General features: G+C 34.6%; 1 protein-coding gene and 1 long non-coding RNA gene across 2 annotated transcripts in view; both read left to right on the top strand.

The window, feature by feature from the left end:
- LOC111513181 (phosphoribosylformylglycinamidine synthase) overlaps nt 1–6,674 on the top strand; it is a 60,342-nt gene extending 53,668 nt beyond the window's left edge. The window contains exon 9 of the mRNA XM_074185268.1: nt 1,356–6,674. Within this exon, the coding sequence (XP_074041369.1) occupies nt 1,356–1,984 (629 nt within the window). The 3' untranslated portion in view covers nt 1,985–6,674. The remainder of the gene's footprint in view (nt 1–1,355) is intronic.
- Nucleotides 6,675–15,422: 8,748 nt separating this feature from the next.
- Nucleotides 15,423–17,005, top strand: LOC141486728 (uncharacterized). Its single transcript, XR_012468010.1, has 2 exons — nt 15,423–16,422; nt 16,506–17,005. It is a non-coding gene; the product is annotated as an uncharacterized lncRNA (long non-coding RNA).
- Nucleotides 17,006–18,650: the final 1,645 nt, after the last annotated feature.

Here is an 18,650-nt window from a genome sequence, read left to right as displayed (position 1 = left end):
TTAACTTTAAAATTTTAATTACTCATTACCAATATGATTTGTTGGTGATCAATTTCTATTTTGATTTTACCTGCACGTTGTCTTGATTTCATTCAGGTTGGAGCCCAGCTCCCTTACCCTTTTGGCTGATTTTTGTTGAAGAAGGACAAATGAGTTCATGACTGAGGGGATGACGGCATGAAGTCCTCAAACATCAGTGCCGCCTTTCACAGGGTACCCCTACCTGGCTGGGGTGGGATGGATGAAAAATCTGTTCGTCCTTTAACGGGGGACATGAGGGCCTCATTCGACAAAGTGTCGGGGCCTTCTATATCGGGAGGGGTTGTCTACAGTATAATCTATAGCTTCCCTAACTAACGGATTTTTGTGAGTTTCCGCACCTTCGAAAACTCGCCGATTCCTCATCTGAATGGACTGCCGAATGGAAGGCAGCTTCAAATCTCTGCGGATAGCTTCATTCCGCACGAACCAAGGAGAATTCACAATCATCCTCATCAACTTATTTTGCAATACCTCCAGAATGGAGATATTTTATTTCGCCGCTTGTCCCCAGACGCCTGAAGCATACATGATGACAGGCTTGAACATCGTATTGTAGATGATGATCTTGTTCTTCAAGCTTATTTTAGATTTTCTGTTGATCAGAGGGTACAGACTTGCAATCCGACCCTCGATCTTTGATTTGACGCACATAACGTGCGGGTTCCAAGTGAGCCTACGGTCTATTGGAAGGCCGAGGTACTTTACCCGTGCTTGCCAGTCAATCTCCCTTCCAGAGATTCTCACTTTTCTGGCCGGAGAAGATAGCAATCTTCCCATGGTTATCGCCTGAGTCTTGTCCGGATTTACTCGGATCTTCCAATCGACTATTTTGATTTTGAGTTTCTACTAGTGAAGACCATGTCACCACAAGTCATAATTTATTAAGATAAAATTATTCAATGATTATTCACTTTATTTTCGAATTGTATAATAACGGTATATTGATAACTAACCTCTCAACTAGCTCACTTTGTTTCCGTTTGACGAATGTCTACGACCCTTTAGCAACCTTTTTGATTGTTCATAATTATATGTTTCGATTGAACTATGGAGGAATATGGCACCATTAATAATTTGTTGTAATCATTAATTGATTTTTGGAAATTACACTGCTTTACCAGCATTTATTGGATAAAACTGTACCAAACTTTCAAACCACATATTGACTCGCTTACATTTGTCACATGATGAAAAGGCCTATTCATGATTCTAGTAAAAATCATATAATTCTTGGTGTATGGTAACAGATCACTTTATTTCAATCATTCTTGGATTGTTATGAACTTAATTGAAATGTTAATTTATTGTTTCAGATGTTCTAGGCTCAGCAAAAGGTTGGGCAGGAAATTTATTATACAATGAAAAAGTGCGAGAGCAATTCGCCAGATTTTATAGAAGAACAGACACGTTCAGTTTGGGTGTGTGCAATGGATGTCAGTTGATGGCTCTTATTGGTTGGGTGGGAACACCTATAACAGGAGAGATGAAACCAGACATTTCTTTAACAAATAACAGATCTGAACGTTTTGAATGTAGGTTCAGTACTGTAAAAATCGAGAAATCCAAATCGATTATGCTCAAAGACATGGAAGGATCTTCATTTGGAGTTTGGGTAGCACATGGTGAAGGAAGATTCGAATTCAGTGGAGAGGAAATATACAAGCAACTGAAGCAACAAAATCTTGTCGCTTTGAGATATGTCGATGATAATGATGTACCAACAGAAGCTTACCCAATGAATCCTAATGGAAGCATTGAAGGCTTAGCCGGAGTATGTTCTCGTGACGGAAGGCATTTGGCAATGATGCCTCATCCTGAAAGATGTGTTCAACCTTTCCAATGGCCTTATATGCCAGTGAGCTGGAAACAATTCAGAAAGAGTCCATGGGAAAGGATGTTTAGGAATGCATATGATTGGTGTCACAAAACCAGTTTACATTAAAATTAAAAGGAGTATATTTTAAGGAGAGAATCATTTTTGGGAACGAAAGGTTTTGACTTTCTACTTCTTCATCTTCCAAAAACACGAAGAAAGCAATTGATTTCAAAATAAAGAAGTAACTTTCAGACACAAACTGGAAAAAAGAGCCCTCTTGAAACAACTATTTTCATATAAACATTGAATTACACAAAAGAAGAAATATTTTCGAAACAACTACTTTCATATGAACATTGAATCATACAAAAAATACTTTTTCCCTTTCATTTTGTGATCCAGTTTATATAGAATATATTATATGAAAGACCAAAAATTTCACTTTCATAGAACGCTATCATCTCAATGGCGAACATTCGATTTTTTGGAGTAAGACACTTAGATTGTTGTTTCAGCACCAATCTGGATAATATTACAAGAAGAATCACTCAATTCATTCATGAAATTATGACTTAATGTCTTGAATGAGTTGAATGTACTCATGCCCTCAATGACAGTACGTAATGAAATTCATTTGCTTATTTGATTTAATTCCAGCCACAGGAATCCGCCTAAATTCGAAAAGAGTATATTTTCAATAGAAATCAATTTTTGGTAAAGAAATGTTTTGGTTTTCTACTTCTCCATCTATAAAAAAAAAATGTAGGAATGTTCCACAGACAGGAAGAAGGTAATTGACTTCAAAATAAACACTTAACAAAGATATGCGGATCATACAAAGAAGTAACTTTCAGACACAAACTGGAAGAAAAAGCGCTCTTGAAACAACTACTTTAATATAAATATTGAATTACACGAAAGAACAAATACTTTCAAAACAACTACTTTTAATTTTTATTTTGTTATTCAATTTTTATAGTAGTAGTAGTATTCATTGGTCATATTTACATAAAGAATACAATTGGCAGGTCAAAAAAGTCGCTGACAGTCATGAAAATATAAAAATCTTATATTACATAGATAAAAATTAAAAAAATTGAGAATATAGGTAAAAAAGACGAAAATATATTATACTTAATCAGACATTAGAAAACTTACTAAATGAACATTCAGTGTTTGGATTCCAATGCCAGAAATTCCTCTCTTGAATAGAAGCTATTTTCCAGCAAGTATTTTTTGTTGCATTTTTGAAGCTGTTATAGCTATTGATATCCTTTATATATTTTGGCAAGCTGTTATAAAGAAACATGCAATTATAAAATGTAGACTTTTTAAATGTTGCAAATTTATGTTTTGGTGTTTCCAATATAGAACTTCCTGATGGATAGTTATGACGACTTAACACGTTGAAGTTAGAAATGTTGCTTTTCAAAAAAGGTACACGTTTTAAAATGAAAATAGAATGGAAGGGCAGAATAGAGTTTTGTTTGAAGACAGTCTTACATGTCTCCCTATATTCCAAATATAATATAGTCTAATTATAACTATTATAATAGTCTAATTATTCTTTTTTGAGAAGTTGAAACTTTTTTACATTCAGGAGCCAGTTCCTATGTTGCAATATTATTTGATATATGGCTATATGCAAACGCATAGCATAAATTCAACAGTCCCTGTCACTAAATATTAGATTTTTATAGAAGGTTGTTGTAACTGGCTTTCTCCTATGGAAATGTATGCAGGTTGGCACTATTGTTTCAGTTCATTGAGAACTTTTTCTATATTACTGTGCCATTCTTCAAGGGTTTATCCATAGACTGTAACTGTTGTGTCATCGACAAACATTGTTACTTGTCCCGCGGTAATATGATTGGGAATATATTTTACAAATAATAATAATAAGGGTCCCAAGACAGTCCTTGGAAAACACCAAGAGAAGCAGTGCATTCAATCGATAGTTGTTGTTCTACTTCGATGAGAATAATTCTGTGGGAGAGATAAGACTCAAAACATTTCAACCAGAGAACTAAGTTTTTCTAATATGAATTTTATGTTTAGGCAGTCAAAAGCTTTTGAGAAATCGAACAATAAGAGACACAACATATTTTCCTTTATCTAAGTGTAAACATAATTCAGTAAATGGTATGTGGCTGAATCCGTTGATTTATTTTTCCTAAAACCATGCTGAGAAAGTGGTATCAGGTCATAAGCGTTCTACAAAACTGATTATTACATTGTTCACACAGTGTTCAAGCACCTGAAAGCATATGAAAGTAGTTGTTTTGATAGAGCATTTTCTTTCAGTTTTTGTATGAAAGTTACTTATTTGCATAATCTTCACATATTTATATAGAGTTACTTTTTTTTAATTGATTACTACTTTCATTTCTTTGGAAGATTCCCACGTTTTTTATATCAAGATGGAGAAGTAGAAAGCCAAAACCTTCCTTTTCTTTTCGATTGATACATAAAGTCGTAATTTTATGAATGAATTGAGTGCTACATCTCATAATTTCATCTGGTGCTGAAGAGGCAATAAAGAAAGTGTCTTATTCTGAATCATCGGGTGTTAGCCATTGGGAATGACAGTGTTCCATGTAAGTGAAATTTTACCTCTTTCATAAACTATATTGTGTAACAATCCTGGGAATGATATCTGATTCAACTTTGTAACGAATGTTTGGAGTACAAACTGGAAGGGAAAAATGTTTTTTGTATAGTTCAATGTTCATATAAAAGTAATTGTTTCAAAAGGGCTTTTTCTTCCACTTTGTGTCTGAAAGTTACTACTTTGTATGATCTACACGTTTTTGTAAATAATTTATTTTGAAATTAATTTCTTTCTGTCTTTGGAAGTTTTCCTCATTTTCTATTTAGAGATGGAGAAGTAGAAAGACAAAACCTTTCTTTCCCAAACATTTGAATTAATAATTTCAAATACGTATGTTTCAATTGAAAACTGTTTTGTTTTATATATTGTACAATATATCTCAATGAAATATATTGTCAGATATTCGTTCATTTGTTTAATTGAAGTTCACCACTGTAATGAACGACAATCCAATTGGTATATTCAAATGGACAAGTTGTTAACTTTCAAATCGATTTGGACCCAAGCAAGAAATATGCATTGCTCTCATTAGACTTTAGAAAACCGTTTGAGACAGAATGTCATGAATATCTTTTAATAAATATATACAGTATCAGCAGTTCTTTTTAAAATTGGTTTGGGTTGTTTTTTCAGGTATTCATCCCGTCAAAGTATTTGGTCACATTTCGCTAACACGAATCTAGAGTGGTAACAAATTTTCGGTACTGTCATTTGAGATGATTGCAAAATGTGATTCTACTGAAAACTTTGATCGGGTGAATATCTGGGCGCAGTTAGAAAATAACTTTTTGATATTTATTATTCAATATAGTGTCAATATGTATACAAAGAGTATCATGCAGCCTCTGCTGAACGCAAAGATTGTTGCAGAAACGCCCTAGTTAATGATATAACAGTATAATGATTGGAATGACACCCTATTAGTAATGAGATTGAACTCTGAAATTACTAAGTTAAAAAACTAAAATAAAGATCTAAACAAAGAAATCGCTAAATTAAACAGTGAATTCAACAAAAAAATTTAAATAATTGAGGAGTTGAAGAACGAAATTTCAAGTGAATTTGATCCAGAAATGATGCGAAAACAGTTGATGAAATAAATTGCCCGCAACAAAGCCTGAATATAATCTTAGATAAAGCAAAATCTTGGTTTATACCAAACGAGTTAATATTGAACGAACAAAAAACAGAATATTTAACTTTTGAAATCAATAAATCGAATATAAACGAACAATCGGTGGTCAAGTTCTTGGGGGTAAATATAGATTCAAATTTAAGATGGTCAGAACATATAAATAATATGTGCAATAGACTAAGTAAGACAATTTATGCAATAAGAGTGATAAAAAAAGTTATAAACCAAAATGCAGCACTAATGACATATCATTCCCTTTTCCATTCAATTCTGAAATACGGGATTCTAAGCTGGAGTTCAGCATCTAAAACTCATCTAGACAAAGTATTTATTATTCAGAAAGCAGCCGTGAGAGCCATAACCTCGAGTAAACCCAGTGAAACCTGTCGACCGTTATTTAAAGCTATGAAAATAATGACTCTATATTCAGTTATTGTATTTGAAAATCTGCTAAACATTAAGGAAAACTTAAATAAACATACCATGCACACAGACATACATCATTACAATACAAGACATGAAACAGATCTTGTACAGGAATTAAATAGATTGAAGAGAACTGATAATGTCGGTATCAGGCTATACAATTTACTACCACCTCAGTTTCGTCAATTACCAAGCAAAACATTCAAGAGTAAGTTGAAAAATATTTTGAGTACAAACCCTATTTATAACATTGACGAATTTTCTGATGTAATTGGGATGTTAGAGACTTGTTCGAATTGATTGCCTAAAGTAGAAAGCTATATAGCATGTGATAGTTACTAGATTATTAAGTTGAAAATTAAACTGACGTGATATCTTTCAATTGTAATGCTATTATTGTAATAATGAATTTATGTTATCCTGTATTGACTATGTTTCCTAAAGACTAAATGAATATTGTTACAAGTCTATAAAGTCGATATTTTTAACTTGCGTGTTAATGTTAATGTTGTTTAATTACTCAATTTTAAGCTAATAACCTGTAATGTTTTTAATTTTAGACTATTTCAGATATACTTTGTTGACGTATCGATAAACTGTATGTGTTTCTAAAGATTAAATAAAATTTATTATTATTAGTTAAATGGAGTTCTGGAAGAAAATGACTATCTAATGAAAAAAAAATAGAGTCTATTCAGAATGAGAAAGTCGAGCCCCAAGAAGACATCTGTTATAATTGTATCAGTATATAACAGCTCAAATGCTGTTATTGCTATTTTAAAAGTTATTATTTTAAAGTTCATAAATAAATGAATCTTGAATTCAAATGAGTATGTAGGATCTCGTCACCAATATACTCTTTCTATTGGAAAATTAGCGAAAGTAGATAGCAATATGAAAAAGCGCACGAGCATACGCCACTCTTGTCCTAGTTACTTTCTTAGTTGTTTGTGGGGTTCAGATTCGAATCAATTTACAGAAGTCGAAAATTTTGCGATTAATTCGCAATTATAGATGCGGATGTAAAAATCCGCAAAGGGTAAACAGTAAGTTGCGGAATTGAGATGGCAAGTTGTTATATTTATCTTGCTTGTTTTTTTTAGTCGTCTTGTGTATGGAACAAGTAGGTTGTTTTTGGTTCTGGTATAATTATGCTCACACTGCTGTAAATTCGTCCACATTCTCTCTGATGATTTCTGATGTACAGTGACTGTATATAAGGTCATTATTTTTTAGGGTTGGGACAATTGGTTTGCAGCTTGAGTCCCGCTTAGCTTTTATAATGCTTCTTAGTACTGCCTTTTGAAGAATAAATATTTTCAATAATGGATATGAGCTGAATCATCCCAGGACAATACTCCATGAAAAATATGTTTGTGAAACACACAGTAACAGGTAGTGAGGGCTGCTTATTAGAAAACTGCATCTCTTATTTTTTACAGCAAAAACGGTCATTGCTAATTTTCCGCATGAAACATATATATGTTTTGACCAACTCAAATGAATATCTATCCACACTCCGGGAAATTTGACGGTGCCATAGTCTGCTATCGTTGTTCATACATTAGTATAGAGTTCCAGAATACAGTTTTGCACTCAACAAGAAACAGATCATTGCGTTCGAACTAGGATTCAGCTTGGTTCAGAACTTTTACACCGATTGTTGTATCATCAATAAATAGAACTGAGGTGCAGAGCCGTCGCCATGGGGGGGGGTGGGGGGAGCCTCTTCCCTGCTTTTTCGACTTGGGAAAAAGTTGGAAAATTTTGGGCCATGAAGATTGAAAAAAATAATAGTAAAAAAATGAATAAAAGGAGAGGTAATAAGAAAAGGGAAAGAACCAGGAGAAGGTTGGGATTTCCCAACATGCATAACTTGAAGAGAATTCTGAGTTGTTTGAAATCTTCAAAAAACTTTAATTTTTCCCAAGTAAGAAAACAGTCCACAAATTTTAAAGTTACAATTTTACAAAATTTCGCTGTTTTTTCGACTTGGAAAAGTTGGAAAATTTCGGGCCGTGATGATAGAAAAAAATAATAGTAGAAAACAATAAGCACAATATTATCTAAGTGTTGTTTCCTTTCATTTGTATTCAATTTTCCTATAGATGGTGGATATGGTGGAAGACCAAGGACCTTGGTCCAAAGTAGAATAATTCCCATTATAAATTTTATAATCACCAAAATTTATTTTTGTTTGTACATACCCTAACGGGCATAAGCATTCAGCCAATCTTTGGATAGCTAAGTAAGAAAATTAATATATTATAGTAGTAACTAATCTCTTGTCTTTCAGTTTTTCAAAAGTTGTGAAATTTTGCTGGTGGGGTTGGGAAAATTTGAATTCCCCCCCTGGTTTTTCTTTTCGCTACGGCCCTGCTGAGGTGCTTTTATAAGTTATGTTCACGAGTATATCATTATTGTTGAACAAGAAAAGCAACGGCCCCGAGAAAGATCCCTGTTTAACACCTCTTCTAATTTGAAACTGTTAATATTGTTCATTTTTACTATCGACTATTTATGTACGACTATCACTACTTTCCACATATACCATAATAACTCATTTTATGTGAGAGTGTTCCTTGATCAACACAGTGAAATACCTACAGCCGTTAGATTTGTAAATTTTTCAACACATTGTTCCTTGTTTTCGAAAATTATTTAAATAAATTTGGGTAAGGATTGATTGGCGTCTGATGTTGATATACCTTTCTTAAATCCAAACAGTTTTGGGCTCGAAACTTTGAAAAAATCATTGAAGTTATTGAAGATTGCTTCTTTCAGGATTTTTTAAAACACAGGTAAATTCGATATTTATCTGAAATTGATAGGTTGAGTAGGATCACCTTTTTTATGAATTGGAAGAACTCCCACTATTTTTAGTTTTGAAGAAAAATGACCTTCAGTGAAATAATAATTTATAATTTCCGCTATTGGTTCACCAATCCAGTCAACACATTTCATAATTGTAACTACACTCATGCCATCAAACAAAGAGTAAGCCTAAAGGAAATATATATATTTTTTTCGAAAATTCAGAGACAATAAAATGATTGGAGATTATGTTTTTCATTAATTTTTAGAATTTGAACTTTGTGGTGTCTTTACTACTACTTATATTCTCTATCATAATTTGTCATTATGGCAACAGTTGAATCAATGTAACAAAAACATTCATTTGCAGAGTCAGGTGGGGTAAATGTACACAATTTCTAGTGAATAACTTCCAGAATAAAATTGTTAGTTGATTAATGACGTTTATTCTAATGTAATAAACCTTCGTCATTAATAACAAAACAAAAATTTTCAATTCCATCAATAATGGTTATTCATATTCATAACCTATTTTCTATTTTATTTGCTTCAGTAAATTTGTAAAACAATTTTCTCAGTGCGTTTTTAGCGGAACCGCAAAACTCCTTAACAAAGTGAAATGACATGCTTAATATTTTCAGATAGCAGATAGTCATCATATCGATCCCAACAATTTCTGCCGTTTTTCATTTCGATTTTTCTTCAATCAACTTACTAGTTGTATTAATCTTCTCTTGAGCAGATGAATACACAACAAATCCACATGTTTCTAGAAATGATATGAAATCGAGAAAGGTTAATGCAGTCAAGCTGGTGGAAATTAATTCCATGAAAATCAAAAGATAAATAGGTAAGTACTAGTCTGATCATTCCCACATTGATTTCAATGTAAGAGCCACCGGTAGACAGCTGTTTCAGCCTATTGGGCATCGTCAGTACCGGACAGATGGTCCTCGATTGAAGACAAAATGTAGAGAACCAAGAATAGCACTTCATAAAAGTGACTGCGTGAACGCGAGGCAGAAATAAGTGGTACCACCTATTGGTGTGACATCCAAGTCAACTCGGCAAGTTTTTATCAGTTTTGGTGGTTTGACCAATCAACCGACAACTGCTGTAGCAGAAATTTGGGAAGCTGATCTGGAATGCCATCGGAAAACGAATCCACATGTTTCTAGAAATGATATGAAATCGAGACAGGTTAATGCAGTCAATCTGCTGGAAAATAATTCCATGAAAATCAAAAGATTAATAGATAAGTATCATTCCCATATTGATTTCAATTTAAGTCACCGGTAGACAGCTGTTTCAGCCTATTGGGCATCGTCAGTACCGGGCAGGTGATCCTCGATTGAAGACAAAATGTGAATAACCAAGAAAAATACTTGATAAAAATAACTGCGTAAACGCAAGCGATACTTAAGTGGAACCACCTATTGGTGGTCTGGAATTTACAAAATTGAATGCGATGCAAAATATTATAGACAGACAAAAGTATCCATTGAAATAAGATATAAGGACCACTTAGCACACCTAAAATATGGAAGACCAGAAAATTCAGCAGTCGCCCATCACATGTTGCAACAAAACCATTCCATAGACTTTAGTTCATTGAGATTAGTTATACAAGTTCACAACAACAGGCATCCAGATGCTTACGATAGTGTAGAAAGAAGTAAACATAATAATATTATGAATAATGATGGTGGAACAATACCTAATAGTTTACTATATAGATTGTTGAAATAATATTTTAATTATCAGATTTACCTGACTTTTACACAAGGACACTAGTAGATGAGGCAACATTGTGAAATAAAAAAAAAATTAAAATATGTTTTTTCCATTAACCAGCTATCGCAGCCCTACGAACGACAGCCCTCACAAGTCGAAACTTGTGCAAGCGGGGGACTAACGAGGTCTTACCTTTAAACGTGTGATTCCTAACACGGGTCGGACGCTAATAAGTGAAAATCGAGCGTTCATCCTGGGGCTTGAAACATCGACTCACACATCGGCCGATTGACTGAGTGAACAAAGCACCCACATCGTATGCCCTCTACCGACCGACCAAAATTTAATTTGAAACACTGAAGATGCAGGTACCTAGAAGAGATATCTATGGTATAAATACGGATAACATTGTTGGTATGTTAAGTTTATTATTTCTCTTGAAGATGATCGAAACACCTGTCGAGGTATTAACATACGGTTTGCTGTTGGGATAAAACTCCAGTAATATTCATTACCACACCAAAGGTTCTAAACAGTGCATAACAAATAATCTTATCAATTCGTCCAAATTACCTAGTGTGAAAGACAAAGTTTATCTATATTAATTATTTAAAGTGACAATTGTATCAATTTTTATAAGAATTTGAGAGATATTCTAAAATGTGCATTGTAAGAAAAGTATCCAATTGAATTGTCTTTATGGCTCAGTATTTTGCATATATTGGCATAAGAGGTAGATAATATATGCTATCGGGGACTTTTATTCAGAACTATTCAACAATCTTAAGGTACATTATCTTCATGTAACTCCAACGATATAGGCAGCACACGCCAAGATAACCTTCAGGGAGCAAGACTTTTTCCGACTTACTTAAATAAACTGATCGTTTATTATGACCAATATTACAAAAATAAACCTTTGTAAATTGTAGCCTATATAAATTGATGGATGTAGCCGTTACTACGTGGTAGGAGATCATAATGAAAAGAGAAATGGAAAATTCTATGTTTTTTACCAGTTTTAATTGTAACTAACGTTATTGCAGTTTCGTCCTATATGGACATTCTCAAACTATTCCTCCTTCACATAATTTTGATGAGATCATGCATTGCCCTAATTTCAGTACGGAACTGAAACCTCTTCGAAACAAGCCGAGATATGTGGATATTCATCAGTCTCCTATCAAGGTTAATTCACAAGTGATTGATCCACCTTCTTCTTTTTCAGTGCGGTCAGTGGACTCAGGTCATTCTTGCCCCCAAAAAATGGTTTGCGGTCCTCGTAGAACTGGTTCTCTTTCAGTGGAAGAGCTTCATGAAGCAAGAGCCGAATAGATCCCTCTACGGAACCCTTCTTCACTTGGAAGTATCGATCGCAGCTTGAGAAATGGTTCTTATGGAGATTATGTGAAACATGTTCTTCCTTACGAATCAGTAGATAGTTGTCCTGAAAATCTAGAGAAGAAAATTGGATTGGATAATTTAGGAAACACTTGCTACATGAATAGTATTTTACAAGTGTTGTTCATGACGAAGAATTTCAAGAACGAAGTTTTAATGATGAACGAGAACGGGAATGTTTCCTACTTATTCATCAAACTCAAACACCTGTTCATGCAGCTGCAGTTTCGGTAAGAAGGTATCATCTTTCCCTCCAACCGATTTCCTGGAGTCTTTGAAGTCCACTAGATACTCGTTAGGACAACAAGAGGATTGTTCCGAATTCTTGGGGTTCTTGTTGAATACTCTTCGTGAGCAAAACAATAGCAAAATCAATACTCCTGACCGCTCTAGACTGAATGATTCCGTACAGCCCATCTCGTCTTGTGTTTATAAATCTTTTGCTGGAAAAATCCTCACTTGTTTACTTTGTGGTAAATGTTCAAGAAGTACCGAAAACTTATGTGAATTTCTGGAACTTCATCTAGTTTTTCCTAATATGACTAATAACCAGTCCGTGCAAAGCTTATTGTTAAATCATCTGAAAATGGAATTTTTAACAGGTGATGATCGACTGTATTGTCAAACATGCACCAAACTAATTGACTGTTATAAGGAAACAAGTATAGCTGATGCACTAGTCAATCTAATAATAACACTGATGATTTTCAAACAAGACTTAACCTCTAACGGAAGCAAGAAACTCTTTGGAAGGTTCGAAATAGATGAACATTTCAACCTAGCAGACCACTATTATAATATTCATGCAGTCATTGTTCACTGTGGTTCTGGCGTTGAATTTGGTCATTATTACGCCTTGGTCAAAGAAGAAACGGACTGGTTTAAGTTTGACGATAGTCGTGTCACGAAGTGTTCTGGCGATGCATTGAATTTCTCTGGAGACACCCTACATTTTGTTTCATAAGAGAGAGGACATTGTTAGATCAAGATCTTCAGATAATGTGGTGCTGCAGGTTTTTCCGGGTTTTCCTGCAGCTGAAAAAGCAAATGCGCTACTGAAATCAATGAAGTCGCCCCGGAGCGCCATTTAATTTTTATTGTTGTTTTTATTCTATTTTTATCGTTGTTTTATCATTATTTTATCATTATACATAAGTTACAATAAACTAACAATGATTCATTACATTCGCCAATACATACCATTCAGGTACTTTCTTGAGTACCTGAATTTACAATTTACAGTTCACAATGCGGATGTGCCAATTTAAAAACCGGAGAGTAAATTAAATCGATTTGATCATTTAACAGGTTGCACCCGCAATGTTTATGCTTGTGAATTTCCAAGGATTTTAAATAATTGAGTTTGCAACCCTTCAGACTTCAGCATTCAGACTTCCACAATGTGGAATTAGCATTCAGACCACATGCCAGGTTATCTCATTTCCTTTTCAATGCCAAAGATAAGGTCGACAAGTTGGAAAAATCTGGAGTTTATAAACTTAAGTGTCCGGAGTGTAATAGTGTTTATGTGGGACAATGCGGACGAAATTTCTAAAAACGGTATGCTGAACATGAAAGGTCCTTCAGACTAGGAAAAAATTATTCGACGTTTTCGAACCATTCCTTGGCATGTAACCACAAGTTTCCGAATCTAAACGATACGGAAATTCTGCATGAACATTGCGGGTGCAACCTGTTAAATGATCAAATCGATTTAATTTACTCTCCGGTTTTTAAATTGGCACATCCGCATTGTGAACTGTAAATTCAGGTATTCAAGCAAGTACCTGAATGGTATATATTGGCGAATGTAATGAATCATTGTTAGTTTATTGTATAAGTTTGAGAATGTTCATATAGGACGAAACTGCAGTAACGTTAGTTACAATTAAAAGTGGTAAAATCATAGAAATTTTCATTTCTCTTTTCATTGTAGCCTATATGTTATTCTGATGTATAAGCTGTAAAGTTTAGTCGTTTAGGCGTGATAGATAGATACATAATTATTTTTTTTTCAAGGACAAAACACAAGCATTACAGGAAAATCCTTAAGGCGCTCTAAGAGCGGTGCCTGCGCGAAAGTAGTGATTCAAATTGGGTTTGAATCGCTGATGAGGAAGAATTTTTAAACTGAAGTTCGAGGTGTGATGAGTTGAACCTCGAAATGATGAGCAGTCACAGTCCGTCGCATATTTCTGATATGTACCGCTCTTGGTAGAATTAAATGTGCCACGTCACTTCAAACTTCCCGTGAAACACAAATCCCCAACCTTTCTTTGATGTTCCAGACTATCAAGGTTACATGTGCCTTTCTTTGATGTTCCAGACTATCAAGGTTACATGTGATATTCGCGTCTCCAGTCAGGCGGATGGCTCTTTTCTGGATGGAATCCAGCAGCTTCAGGGCATGCTTAGGGGCGGAGCTCCATACATGAGAACATTACACCAAAGGTCTGATTTGAGCTTTATAAAGCATCAAAAGTTGCTAAGGTGTGTACAGTTTTCTGGTTCAGAACAGTATTCCAAGCTTTTGAGAAGCAGCCTTTGCAATTCCAGCGACATGATTATGCCAAGACATATTGGTATCCATTTCAATCCCCAACAAACTTATCGAAGCAGAAATCGAAATTGTGTGACCTGATATTATTATATTCGGTTCGGATATATTTCACTTTTTGGAGAAAACCGATGCCTGGGTTTTTGTGACACCCCAATTCGAAACCACTTCTAGATCCTCATAAAGATATGCAATCTCATGCTGCTGGTGATCCTGGAATCCAAATGGAATGACGAGACAGGTGTGCTGTCGTCAGCAAATTAATATATTGGATTCTTGTTTTTTCCAATAAGTCGTTGATATACAATAAAAAAGCTTTGGAGACAAAATAGATTCCTGGGGATCACCGGCTTTGATGGTAAAAGTATTCGAGTGATTTTCATTGACGGCCACCTGCAGGGAACGTTCTTTCAGGAAGCTGATGAACCGCTCACAAAAATGATCCGACAAGTCATAGCATCAATGTTTGGCCAGCAAACTCTCATACCACACACGGTCAAATGCCTTAGAAATATCAGGCGCAACAGCTTTTGACTCTTCATGTTTCACGAATGCATTATTCCAAATATGGTTGACATACAATAGAAGGTCGCCTGTAGATCTTTGTTTCCGAAAGCCATATTGATGATCGCTCAAAATATTAAAGCCATCTAAATATTTAAGGATATGATGGTTTACGTCTTTCTCCATGATTTTTGATAGCAAAGCGACTGGTCTATAGTTATTTGAAAGCTTTTTCTTGCCGTTTTTGGGAATAGGCTGAACGCGAGCAATCTTTTAATAAGAGGGAGAAACCCCTTTCTTGTAAGACAGGTTGAAGTCTGCAAAATACTAGTGCGAGTTCATTTGTGCACGTTTTAAGTACGATGACGGACACTTCATCAGGACCAGATGCCTTGTTGATATTGAGCTGTTTGAAAATTCGCCTGAATAGACGTTGTCGAAAAGTAATTTCCGGCATCGTGGATTCGAGTGTGGGAATAGTGGATGTTGCCTGACGGAATCATGGCTTTCGGACGACACAGGCGATGGGGAACTTTTCGATAATAGAAAGAAATTTACAAACCAGTATACTGGTTAATAAAACCAGGGGTGAAGGAGTTCTGATTGCAGTAAAAAAAAATTATGAAAGCTCCCTCATTACAACACAAACTAACTCAGAAAGTATATTTGTAAAAGTGAACGTATTAGGAAATAAAATCGTTTTCAACTCAACACATATCTCTTAGTTCATGATCAAAACAAATATCTAGTTTTCATAGGTTGTTACAGTTCATTTTCCCAGTAGTCTTATTATAGTTGAATTCCTAATAACAAGCAACTTATTTCCGAACGTTGGTAACTGAAGTTAATGAAATTTCCCTATTATTCAATAATTTCTTTTTCAAAAATATAGTTATAAATCTCCCGGTATATTATTCATTGGTCTCCGTGCGAACTATCGAATACAATCTATGCCCGCGCTACGCCTACCCTATTCCTTCGAATGAAAGGTGCGAATTCAACAAAGACAGAGAAACGGTCAAGTGTCGTCTCTCGTTTCCTCGAATCCTTCCAGCAAATATTAAGTTTTTTCAAATAGGTTTGTTGATCATTCGTCCCTCAAATTTTGGAATTCTCGGTGCACAGTGAAAATAGGACATTCAGTCAGTAAGCGAGTGTACTGGAGATCAGCGACTTGGTATTGTTATAAAGTTTTGTCGATTTGAGGATTATTGCAGATATAAATCGTCATATAGGAATTAGTTTGATGCTCCAATTGATACCAATCCTGAAATCTTCTGCTTCTATGGATTTATGCACTGAACTCTACTGAAGGAAATTTTGTGTCTTATCATTTTCTTTTGGAAACCTACTACTGAGTAAATGAACCCTCTAATATTGAGGTAAGGCAAAAACAAACATTGAAAATAACTATTCTTCTCCCTTGTTGTGTTATATGCTAAGATTCGAATGGTATAATTTTTAGGGTTCCAGTTTTGGATTTTTCATTTCCTTGAATGCACCACAGATCACTTTCGATTAATTGCTCGACGATAGATTGTCTGGGTGAAATAGGAAAAGTCCTCAAGTCCCGCCAAGCTAAGATCCGAAGTATTGTCGTAGGATCGGTATTCGTGAGGACTATTTGGTCTATTTTTTTTATACAATATTGCAAGAAGGATACGTCCGGTAAGCGAGTATTTCTTCATTGTTTATCTATAATTTCTACCGCTGGGATTGCTGCTACGATACTGCAAAAACCAAGAAATACCAGTGCAGGCTCTTCCTTAATTATAAACATTTTATTATCACCTGAATATATGAGACCATATTTTCTTATGTCATAATAATAATAGTTTTATTTTGTGAGCCAATTATAGCTATATTTGGAGATTCATATATGAACGATATGTTGTCAGTTATCAACCATAGTTATCAACTTGTATTGGTTAAGGGATATCTAGTAAATCAATTCTTTTTATTGGACATTAAGTTTTGATTATTTATGATCGGTTGTTATTTATAATTGTCGATTATATTTCTTTCCCGTTTAAGTAAGTTTCTTGGCGACACAAAACCGTATTAAACGGGTGGCGCCCCTTTATTTTATATAACATTTCTTTTCTTTTGAGTTCCCAGCCCACACCACTGAGTGAGCAGGCTGGTTTTGGTCAAGAAACAATAATGCAGCATAATGTCAGATATTTATAGAATCATTTTCATCTCATTGTAGATGAGGGTTCATATTGGAATTGCCCCCGTAACAAGGTGATTATCATATACCAGATATAAATGGAACATCTTCTCGATTCCATCACGGAAATGAAATAATTAATTATATTTCATGTCTAACGGATACTCACAATTTTCAGTCATATAATAATACACTAAATGTAAACAATAAAATGCTACAATTAGTTTTGAGTAACAGTGAGGTAAAGCTATACGAGGAGTTTCCGCCTTTAGCACCTCTTGATAGAACTTGAATTGAAGAAAAACATATCCTATGGGAGGGTAATAAATAATTTAGAACATAAAAAAAGATTTTGATAGCAAGAAATTGATAGAAAGCTCTCATTAACAAAGACAACACTCACCTTGAGTGTATTTTATGTTCTCAGATATATCACCCTGTTGCGAGATTTACGATATATTATCTGGTTTTACCTGTTCCGAAACATTAATTTTTCTATCACTTTCATATAGTTAAACGGTATATTATATCATGTTGAATAATAATGATTGATTACAGAAATGTAGTAAGTACTCATTTTGCAGTTACACGCGGTACCTAAAACACGCTAACCTGAAACACCCATATAATTTATAGAACTGTTTTTATATCTGCGTCTTGTAATGGCCACTTCTTAAGAATTCAATTAAAAAAATCGAGACATGCAATTAATCGTTTAAATGATACACCCCATTTCTCGTTGAAGTTAGAAATAAAATAATTCTTAATTATTGACACACAACGAATTTGTTTAATAGTTGAACGAAACTTATGTAATGGAATCGAATATCTATTATTTTCTTCAAAATTAACATTTTAAAAATCTGATCAACTTGTTTTCATCTTAAATCCCTTAAATGACTAACGGACCGCTGTTTGTCATAATATGTATGGACCACCAAGATGCGTATAGTTCAGGTGTGTCAACAGAAACGGCTTTATGCCGGGTTAAGAAAAAAACAGAGACCATTATGGAAGAAACAGTAGAGGCGTGGATGACAAGGAATTGTCCTCGAGGAGGAGTTTCATCCCCACTGTTATGGAACCTGGTAATGAACCAGTTACTATTTTTTCGGGCCCCGATCGTTATAAAGTACTAGGATATGCAGATGACTAAGATATCCCATACCAGGGCAAATGCAATAATTTAGTGAGGTAATGCATGCAGCAGGCCTGAATATCATAACAAGATGGACCGAGGAAGGAGGTAAATCCAAAGAAATCGATCGTAGTAGTATTCACAAAAAATACCAAGACAAAGAGCTTGAGACTGAAACTTTGAGGTGAAGAGAAACATTCATCAAGAAAGGTTACATATGATACTAGATCCCTGGCTGACCCGGCACCAACAACTGAAAAGAGTAAAAGGAAAGGCGGAGGAAATATTGATAGTGTCCA

Source organism: Leptinotarsa decemlineata, unplaced genomic scaffold (assembly GCF_025532065.1).
Source record: "Leptinotarsa decemlineata unplaced genomic scaffold, Ldec_3_MD MMD2_tig00026369_RagTag_RagTag, whole genome shotgun sequence".
NCBI lineage: Eukaryota > Metazoa > Arthropoda > Insecta > Coleoptera > Chrysomelidae > Leptinotarsa > Leptinotarsa decemlineata.
The sequence above is the reverse complement of the archived record's forward strand: the minus strand, read 5'-3'. Positions and strand labels throughout refer to the sequence as shown.